The 11,344-nt window shown below is 42.9% G+C and overlaps 1 protein-coding gene across 1 annotated transcript in view; it reads right to left on the bottom strand.

The window, feature by feature from the left end:
• Positions 1-9,558: 9,558 nt before the first annotated feature.
• The window catches only part of dok4 (docking protein 4), a 98,365-nt gene continuing 96,579 nt past the window's right edge, over positions 9,559-11,344 (bottom strand). Inside the window, exon 10 of the mRNA XM_033624205.2 lies at positions 9,559-9,851. Coding sequence (XP_033480096.1) covers positions 9,706-9,851 — 146 coding nt within the window. The 3' untranslated portion in view covers positions 9,559-9,705. The remainder of the gene's footprint in view (positions 9,852-11,344) is intronic.

Genomic DNA, 11,344 nt, shown 5'->3' with positions numbered 1-11,344 from the left:
CAGAAAGACAGGGCAATATATATAATTTAATTCATATATTTTTTGTCTTGACTAAATGCATTACGCTCCTGTAAAGAACATATCAGTCACAGTCAGGGGCCGCTCTTACACAGAACCACTACTTTAACTTGTTGTGTCCTCAACTTAAAGGATAACTTCGGTATTTTTCAACCTGGGCTCTATTTCCCCATGTGTATGTGTACGTATGATTCATGGGTACAACTCGTTCTTAAATTGGTTCAGTATTGAGGCGCGAAACGAGCTAAAACGGGGCAAATGCGTCCCGTATAAAAGTGCTTTTTTTCGCCACTGACCGGTTCAGATCGCCAGTGCTATCTCTGTAGATAGCATATTGCAGCGGCCCTGGGGCAGTGGTGAGTGTGAATGAGTGGAGTCAGCTGTCAGTCAGTGTTGGAGCACAAAGGCGGAGGGCTGCACCGCTGGGTACTGTAAGTGAGTATGTGTGTGAAGTGTGTGTGTTACGCTAGAAGAGTCAGAGTTTGGGACAGAGTCTTTTATGTGCTACCCCCTGGAGTGTTACCGGAGTTTTTGGAGTGCTCAACAGGATGTCGCACAACACCCCGTACAGCTTTCATAGACTGCCTTTGTCGGACGGCAAGATGCTGAAGTTGTGGCTAGTTGTGCTACAAATGGATGCTAACACTCCTGTCCAGACACTGCGCCTTGCAGACCATTGGGTCTGCAGTGCTCACTTCTCCCAAGATGACTACTGCCAGCCGAAGAAGAGAAGTCATCCAATCCCGAAACACCTCTTCCTCAAGAAAACGGCTGTCCCACGAATAGAGAGAGCTACAGACACAGTGGAGCAAAGCTCTCGCGAGATGACGTCACAGCCCAGAGGTAAGGGAAACGCTTAGTATGCTATTTACAGAGATAGCACTGGCGATCTGAACCGGTCAGTGGCCAAAAAAACACACACTTCATACACACATGCTCATTTACCGTACCCAGCAGGGCAGCCCTTCCCCTCTCTGCTCCAACACTGACTGACAGCTGACTCCACTCATAGCACTGGCGATCTGAACCGGTCAGTGGCGAAAAAAAGCACTTTTAATGCGCAAACTTATATGGGACACATTTGCCCCTGTTACTGTTTTAGCTCGTTTCGCGGCTGCCGGCTGCATCCGCCTCCCTCAATTTTAGAACGAGTTGTACCTATGAATCATACGCACATATACACATGGGGAAATAGAGCCCAGGTTGGAAAATACCGAAGTTGTCCTTTAACTCATCAGCTCTGAAATCTCTTCAGCAATATTTACACCTGTGTTGTTCCTGCAGTGACATGTCAAAAGGTCTACTGTAAAAACGCCTATTCATTTTTTATATGAATGCTTGTACATGAGCATGACGTGCCACCACACAATCATCAAATCAGTTGAACCACCATGTGAACACAGACCTGATCGTTCAACTTCATGTTCAATATTTTACACGTGACAATAGTTTTTATACAGTGAGGGCAAAGCATGAACACACAGTGAGGCCACATCGTTAAGTAATGGACTTTATTTTTCTACAAAACATGCACTTAGTGTGGACGGTGTAAATGGGTGAAAACAACATTTTGTCATCTGTCACAAAGCTAAGGGGAGGTCACAGCCATCGATGAGAGCCGACACTGTCAGTGTGTGTGATGACACTACAATCACAAACAGTGACTATAACCATCTGGTGCTTTCAAACTACGCTGGAGGAGAAACTGTCGGCGCTGCAGGTTTCCATCCTGTTCCGCAGCCATTACCATCAATCACATCTTCCACTTAGCACATTGTTGTGTCACTTATATAACCAGAGGGGTGTTTGACAAAGCAACATCACCAGTAAAGCCTGACTGACCTCAGTACATCAGGGTTTTAACCAGGAAAGTCTGTCTCATAGAAGACGTTTGATCAGTCCGCCACTTTGGTCCAGACTGAAATATCTCGACAACCATTGGATGGATTGTTACAGAATTGTGTACAGACATTCATGGATCCCAGATGATGAATCCTAAAGAGTGTTGTGATCCTTTGACTTTTTATCTAATATCACCAGTAGGTTAAATTTTCACCTGCCTACTGAGGGACTGGCACAAAATGTGATGCAGATATTCATAGTTCCTGACTAATTTCAGTGATGATATTTAGTGCAGCCAGGTCGCCACAAGAAAATGATGGCATTGTACGTTGCTGCAAACCATTTTACATTTGTACGTTTTATATGCATCAGATCATAGCTATATGAGCTGACTTCGTCTTTGGGATGCAGAGGAGATGGTGGATGGTGGGACAGCTAAGCATGATGGCTGTAAGATGGCCATTATTCTAGAACACACAACAAAACTGACTTTTTTTAGGGTGTCATCGCTGCATTTTAGCAGCTTTTAGCCACCAAACGTGTGTTTGTGACCAGCTGCTGTTTTATCACCAAGGATAGTGCCATGAAAGTGGTGATATTTTACCAAGACATCATCATGTTTTTCATCTTGGTGAGTGCCACAGAAACACAGAGACATTACTGTGTTTCCTGCTGGGATTTTGCCACCAAAAGTAGGTCTATTAAGCCAACAGCCAATTAGCCAACATTGTCTTTTCCCAACCATAATCAAATGGTTTTTGTGCCTAAACGTAACCACAGGTTAATCCCAGTGTTTTTGAAACATAAAGAAATTAAAGTTTTACCATATTTGCTGCACAATAACGTACAAATGTAACCTAACTGTGGTTTGCGGAAACATATAATTCCAACATTAAAGGTCTTTGCACACAGACTGTTTTTTTTAATTGTCTGAAATTCTTGCACGTCTCAAAAAGATAAATACAACCTCACATTGTGTCAATCATGTTTGCACACTAAGTCCGAAACTTTCATCTGTCGTTTTGGAACAGCTTTGTTTTGTTGCATCCGTCAGAGCCTTCAGAGACGTTTGACCAAGAATCAGTGAGGAAAATGAGGCAGTGGGACACAGCTGGGACAAGACAGAGGAATGGGATGCACAGAATCTTTTCATAATTCAGACGGCTACTTTCAACAAGTCAGGTGGATGATGAGGAAGAGGAGGATGTGGACCACACACAGAATGCGGAGGACAGCTCCGCCCCTTCATGCAGCTGCTGTGTCAAATGTAAGACAGGGAGGGATGACGGTCAGATAGGTAACTACAGTGGAGAGAGGCAAAGGAGGAAATGTGTCTTTTCATTTTGTGTCATGTTGCAAAATTTTGCAGCGATAAAACACATCAGAATCAGTGTGCAACGATTTCTTTTGGATGCAAAATTTCAAAAGTGCAGACTCAGGGTGCAAAGGCATTTATTCTGGTGACTGTGCTGCACTACTGCCACCAGCAGGATGACATTTGTGGTTCAGAGTGAAATGTCTCGACAGCTTTTGGATGGGTTGCACTAAAATTTGGTCATTTATGCTCATACTGTTATAAATTTGCAGATATTTGGTCATAAATCAATCAGCTGTACTTTGAGTTTAGTGCTTATTTGCAAATGTTAGCAGACGGTAAAAATGGAAATCAAAACCTGTCCAACATTAACAGGTTAACATTGTTACTGTGGGTGTCACAGCACTCTGATACTAGAAGCACTGCTGTGCTCTCAGTCTGAGACTCAGGTCTGGTTTCTTTTGCTTCAGGCGATTCAAATGATTAAATTAAAGGTAATAATTTTCGCCTTAGTGAAAATTTTCATCATTTTATCTTGTGTAAATTACAGAAATGAAACAGATGCACATAAATTCTACCATCCAAATCACTGGAGAGACAGACAGCCAATCTGAGGGTGTTAAAAACTGCACTGTCACCATACAGAGGCTGATATGTCACGTGGAAACCAAACACTGTAACATAATTCAACTCAACTTTTCTTCCTGTTTTCTGTTTGACATGTGCCGCTCTGTTTCTGTGAACATCACAGTTCGGTTTTACCTGTTTCCTTTACTGATGTGATCTGTGCTTGATGTTATAGGCCTGTGTTTCAGTCTGACCTCAGCAGCTCTGACTCAACCTTTATGAAACAGTTGTATCCTGGTTCAGTTTGTTGAGCTCACTCATGACAGGCTTTTCTGAGCTGCCTTCATGAAACACCTCTCTGCAGGACGCTACAGTTTCTTTACAAACAAACACAAACAGCAGTGTGGATGAACAAAGAGGATGTGACTGTGATTCATCTAAGGCCAAAAAGATTCATGCTGTGAGAGGGGACAGAGTGGTAAATATGCTCTTGTTGTTCACCCAGGTGCAGATTTACGTGTGAGGAGCCACACCGACAAAGTGTGGACCTGCTGTCATCTGCTTGTTCAAACATTACAAGGTACAAAAAAGTGGTGTCTGCATTTTAAATGAACACACGTTGCAATAATCCCTCGTGTCACACTCTCTCTCTCTATCACACTCACACACACTCCATATGAAATAAATAGCAATATGTACAAAACTCAAGTTACACAGTATGCAAGTACACAAAACACATCTACACACAATACACAACTTACATCATGTAAACAACCAACAAAACTCTTAGCCCTGTCATGTTAAAAACCATGAAGTATGAAATGTAAGGTGTATAAGGATTCCAGCATTAATCGGGCTAAGTCAGATCTAGACACAATCCAGATACGAGGCATTTCACGATGGTGTAAAGGTGGTCGGTGTGTTCCAGGACGTCACATTGCTGTGGTTAAATCTCCGCTGTCATATTAACAATCTTAAACCCTTATGACAGAATCAAAAGGCAGCAATCAGAGGATTTCTCCCATGAAAACATAATCCAACCGCTCTTGTTCTGGCAGCCCGTCCTTCCTGGCATGCTAATCAACTTCCTCCCACCACCACCTCACCTCTAAAGTACCAACAAAATGAAAAGCGAAGTTCTTTGTCAGCCGAAGTGTAACAGAAGGCAAAGGCAGGCTGTCGCAAAGTCAAGCTGCCTTGATGAAAGAAAACAGGATCTGCTTTTCTTTTCTTTCTCCTTTGACAACCTCCATAACAGAAAACTTTGGGGCAGGTAAAAGTGAAGTTTAAGGTTATGATGGTGAGACTGAAAATACACGACCCGAATAATCATTCATGCTGGAATGCCGTAAGAAAATGAAAGCAGATATGTTTCAGCCATACAAACAAGGGTCAGATGTGGATGTAGGTCAGTGTCCTCCCAAATTATGATACACTTTGACAGTAAGGGCTGTTTCATAGTCAACGCACGCAACGCGAGCAAGCGACGCGAGCAACGCACTTCCTTTCATAGTCAACACATTGAACTCAAGTAATGAGGGCGACACTTGAAATGCAATACATCGCTTGCACAATAGAGGGTAGCAGAGTCGCCGGTACATTCCAGCTAGCTAGTACTGCTATTTTATTACAGTGCAGGGCACTAGAATTATCATAAACGGGGGTTTGCCCGTAGGAGTTTGCAAAGTTGTTCCTCCTCGCCCGCCATATTTCATACCTGCTTCTTCTGTGAATAACAAAAAGTGCTTATTTTCAAGTACGTCGCTTGCATTATCACCCTGCTGGCAACGCGTGGTATTACACGCGTCGCTGCATCGCATATCAAAAAACATGGACAACACATTTTGAGACGCAAGCACGCATCATGGCGGCCAATGCATCTCGATGCGTCCCAATGCGCTTGCGTCTGCGTGCCTTTGCGTGGAATGAAACAGCCCTAACAGAGTCGATCAAAGATGCATCATAGAAAGAGTTTGAACATCTAAGGGCTCATTTATGCTCAACTAAAGAGATGGAGGGGGCCTGCTGTCTGTACTCTGTGCTCATTTCATCTGTATTTATGTAAGTTTTCTGAAAGCTTACAGATGCGGACGAAACAGATCAGTGCCACTGGAGATCTTGGAGGCAGTGTAGCATAGTTCAAACAACATACAACCACAGGTGACGACAAAGAAATTTAAATAATGGCGGAAAAGAACTAATTGATAATACAGTGAAAAGAATTCTCCATCCACGATGACCACCACCGTTTAAAGGTATGAAATTACAACCTCCTCCAGTGTCATCTCATTTGTTGTGTGAAATTTTTGAGTCTGCCCTCTAGTGCCATCTATGGGCTGTATCTATGCTATCATAAAAGACACATGGAAGTGTGAGGGCATTACCTTTGCAACAATGGACGTGTCTATTTTTGTACCTAAAGTGAGTATAAATGAGCCTTAAGATGCTAATGATGCTACGCCCCCTTGTGGATGAGGACATTACTGAAGGACAATTCTGGTTTCTTACTAACTTGGGTCTTAATTTTGTACTTTCAGAAATGTTTAAATTTTTAACTTGAATCTTGTATTTACTAAAATAGAGATGTCAGAACATGGCGAGTTTGGCAACAGAGCAAAAATACAAATCAAACAAACTTAAATTTAGATGATCAGACAGGTTGTTTACAAACCAAATGTTTAGCCAAAACCAGAAAGAGAGGCAACATAAATGAATGTTGTTATTAGCTCCTGATTCAACAGGAAAACTGTGTGTGCACAACTAAAGAAGAGTTCTGCCTGGGCCATTACTCAGATTTCACCTGCATCTGTCACACCTGACCTGGCTGACACCTATTCACATTTGAGACCTACATTTACTTTGTTTTTATTTTATTCCATTCATTGCTGACTGTCGACATCTGCTGTCTCTAATGCTGGGTTCAGACTTCACAATATCGACATCATTATATCCCAACCCAACAGACGCAGGGTGTCGGCTCGAGTCAGGAATGAAAATGGGCATCGGGCCCGACAATCCATCATTTTATCCTGTCTGGTGTGTCATAGTGGATGACACTATGTCCCAACAGAGAGAGTAGCATGTTGCAATTTTTTTTTGCACAGCTGTAAACATGGGAGAAAGAGGGATGATGTTATTGGTGGCGTGAGGTGGAACTGTGAAACAGAGAGATAGTCACAGTCATTTTTTTTCTTTCATTTTAGAGGCTCGTTTACATTTAAGGTGCAGTCTGTCACGTCAAGAATTTATGACTCTAACAGTCTAAACTGACACGACCATTGTAACACACAAAAAAACATGTGATCTGAACCTGGCAATATGTGCAATATGAGCATCTTCATTTTCTCTTTGTAATAATTTGGGCTAACCTGGAGGTTTGTTTACGGCCTGTCTAATCCTCTGACTTATTGTGTTTCTTGCTCTGTCCGCCTCCTTCTGAGCGATGTTGCTGTGTTCCCAGATCTCATTATTTAAATGATGGCTAAAACTCTGCAAATGAGATTCATGTTGCAATAAATAATAATAAACAAAGAATTATCCCTAAAGACCATCTGTCTCCCAGACTGACTGAATGGAGGCAACAAAAGGTTTGAAAAAGGCCATGTACATGAAGCTGAGGAAACCATTACAGAACCAGCCGTGACACTACCCGTCTGCTGATTACACTGGTAGAACATCTGGATTTCTATTCCACAGTTAGTTTTTCCCTTGTTGTCACATCATAGGGTACGAGAGTGGTCCAAGTGCCCCTTGAGCCTTGTTTCCACCAAACAGTTCAGTTCACATTAGAGCAGTTATTTTTGCGTTTCTATTGTCAAAACTTGTGGATGGAAACACTGTAATCTGCTGATTTGTCCAGAGACAATCCTCACTCTTGCTCGACAAGGACTCAAAGGACAAACCCACTATTTTTAAGCAACTCACTGATGGCGACCTAAATAATGCGGCCATTATTGCAACAAAGACTAAACACTAAATCCTTTTCTATTTAATAATGAAAATGTCGATATGCCACCAGGTGCAGACACACCTCTGCATCGTCAGTAATGAGGAGAACCACGCCTCCATTTAAGAGTGCTGTCAGATCTAGAGTTTAGCTACATGTCTGTACGGGTTATGTATCGGTTCTAGGGGTACTATACCAAAAGTGTTTGGTGGAAGCATGGCTTGGGTTAGCTCAATAGCTCTGGTTGGTCCAAGTGCCCTCTTCAGGTTGGTCTTAATTTTCCCATGATGTGCTCAAGTGCTGCTCTGGTGTGACTCTTGGGTAATATTTAACCATGATGTGCCTGTAGCTCAGTGGGATGATTCCATGTTCCATGATTCATTTTTGACCTGATGTCACCTATCATGTCGGAAAAGTGAGACACCAGAAGAGCCCCTGTCGGCAGCCCAAGTTCCCCCATGTTCCCCTTCCCCCTGATGCTCCTCTAGTTCAGCTTCCACTCAGGTGTGACGTTAGTGCAGAAATGAGCCCCGGCCTTGTGGGAGGAAGAGATGCCCCTGACCATTACAGAATCTATGAACGCCAATGTGTTTCCCATTTCAGTGTTAAGGGTTTTGTCGCTCTTGTAAGAAATAAATTAAGGAAAAAAGAGCATCTGGCATTCAAGGGGTCATATGTAAAGACACTGAATATCAGTTAATGGCAGAATCAGTCCAAATGTATCATCATATATCTGTTGACCTCTACACTGTAATTCCCTCTTTGACATCTAACCCTTAAATAACCTAAGAAAAAAACAGGGCTGTGCAAATATAGCTCAATAAAAGCATGTGGCTACTAGGAGGTGGAATAGGATACATCCCTAAGAAAGTCCGCAGCTCTAAGGGTGAATATCCAGTTCAGTACAGGAGCCAATCCATAAAAATGAATCCAATCACAGTTTCATTCCACGGTTCAGAACCTCTGCACAGCAAACAGATCCAGTAACTGCAAAGTCAGTTATCAGCGAAATCAAAGGCATTGATCCAGATGCGGATGTACAGTGAAATGATCAAGTGTTCTTCAGACAAGTGTGTCAGCTGGCACTGGCACGCTGGGAACTTTCCACCAGGGAATCCAAGATGTCAGTATATTTCCGATGATAGCACAGTCCATGTGGTGCTATTAAGGCACCATGCAGTCCCCGTCCACGCAGTATTCAGTGAAACACCCTGGGCTTTATTGACGTCAATCCCATGGCAGCCATTTGGAAATTGTGTCACTCAGAGGGTGAGAAACTCATCAGAGCCAGTATTTCTAGTCCTACTGTAGTTTGAACTAAATCACAGATTACTTACTAAAAATATATCAAATCTATCTGGGCAGCTTGGTGACAAGATAGGTTTGTGATCAGCATTGGCTAACAAAAGCAAAGTGTTGTTTCACTTCACAATGTTGTAAAATATGCCATCAGCTGTATCTCACACTGACAGTGATTTACTATTTAAATCAGAATTTCAATAAAAACCTGTAGGTTAAATTCAGTTAAAAAATAATCCCTATAAATTATTCTTATCGGCTTTTCACCCTGCCTTTGAGAGTGGACATTAAGAACAGATGGAAACACTTAGACCTGGTTAGACATATAATTCAACTTAGGTTGTTTAAAGCGGACTGAGAGCCTCTGATAGATGCCAGTCTGCCAGAGTTTCTCACCCTGAGTGTGGAAAAACGTCAAATATCCCCCATCTACTGTGGAAGTGTAGGAGCTGCAGTCATGTAAGGAAGCTCAATCTCCTCGCAGTCTTCTGCTGAATTTAGTTTCACTTCCTGCTTTCTGCATTCAGCATGGTCTGTGGGCCAGTGTTAGTCCCGCCCTTCTCCTGTGAGGTGTAACGTTGGGCTGTAAAACTAATGTAAGCAGGGACAGTGTGTGTGTCTTTCAGTGTGTGTGAGCTCTGTGTGCCTGCATGCATGTGGATATGCGTGTGTCTCTGTCTGCATCTTTTCAAATGTCCACATAGTCTGAGTGTTTGTGTCACTGTCCGGGGTAGGTGGGGTAGTGTGTCGGGGAGTGTTTGTGTATGTGCGGCTGGGACTGTGCGTGTGTGTTTGCCAGGGGCAGCGTGGCAGGGCGGTCGGGAGGCAGGCGGGTGGACAGCAGGTCATCGTCTGAAGCATCACCTACAGACACACAAACACACAGCCGTTACTGAAGCACAAGCCAGATACAATGTGTTCATCAGTGAGCTTTAGAGGTGCTGACAGGTGTGCTGTTTCACTGTGGACAGAGTGATGCTTGCTGTTTCCCCCTGCCTACAGTGTTTTTGCTGAGCTGGGCTAACAATGTCCTGACTCCAGCTCCGTGCTTAACACTCAGACACAAGATTGATATTGCTCACTCTCAGAAAGGAAGCCAATAAATGTAAATGGTTCAACTATTATTTTAACACTGGATATAAGATTGAAGTCACCATCATTTTTAAAAGATGGCTACATGTTTTTAATCACCTGAAACAAAAGGACCTTTTTATTCAGTAAGAAGCTGTGAATCAAATTATTGGAAAGAATAACTCATTAATCTAACCCAGTACACAATCTGTTTTAACCCAGCTGGCACCGGACGCCATTCTGATGTCAGACAGACTTTGGACTCTAAGGCCCCGATCACACAGAAAGAGTTTTAGCAACTGGAGGCTTTTTGCTCGTGCTTTTATGTGTTGTGACGCACCCTGCATTTCTGCGGTCTAGGTGCCTGGGGTTTTTTCCAGAGCGTTCTGAACTCCTCAAGTTGAAAAAACTTAAACTCAGAGTGGAAAAACGCCCCACGTCATCTCTTTTTTGTCCTTTTTTTCCATTGTCCAATCAGATGATTTGAGAAGCGGGCCTTCTGTGGTGGTTATTACAATAGTTTCCAGTTGGTAAACAACAGGGGAGAAACTGGTGGTAGCGGCTGCTGGATACCCAGAGCTATACGGCCCGACGATAGACAGCAGGTTGTCAAACTGCCCCTGAGTTATCCTAAAATATGCCTGGAAACGTCCATCATGGAGGAGAAGCTCCTGGACCAACTGGTGGTACTCCCCATGATCCAGCCTCTTTTTTAGGGTCTCATGTACCCACACAGATCTCTGTTTATCTGCTGACAGCCTCTCACCCTCAACCAGAGCTACAGACAGTACCCTCTGCCTCAACATGCCAGGAACTCAATACTTATTACTGTGGAAAAAAAACAACTCTATAAATGCTTTCTGTGGGATCGTGGCCAAAGACTGGACAGTTGTTAAATTTTGGCTGGAATGAAATTGGGTTGATATTATTTTAAAGGTCTAAATATGTAAGAATTTCACATTGTATGTATGTTCGCATTAAGACGTTTTGTAGGTTTTGTTCTCCGCACCTTAAGGCTGAATGTCGGTCATCTATGTCAAGATGACGTTGGCATGAGACATTTGGAAGAAATTGGATTCTGGTCACTTAACAACACAGCTTGCAACCAACAATATATCAATGTCATCTGTCGTCAGTATTCTACATCAAATAGGCGATAGATGTTGTCCTGACATTGAAGTTCTGGTCACCAGATGTCACAACCTAAATTCAACCAAATATCAACGCCTAACAGTGTTGGTGGCCAGCTGGGTGTTGCACTAGTTGTATTTTAGTTTCTATCTAAA

The sequence above is a fragment of the Epinephelus lanceolatus genome, chromosome 2 (assembly GCF_041903045.1).
Source record: "Epinephelus lanceolatus isolate andai-2023 chromosome 2, ASM4190304v1, whole genome shotgun sequence".
NCBI lineage: Eukaryota > Metazoa > Chordata > Actinopteri > Perciformes > Serranidae > Epinephelus > Epinephelus lanceolatus.
The sequence above is the reverse complement of the archived record's forward strand: the minus strand, read 5'-3'. Positions and strand labels throughout refer to the sequence as shown.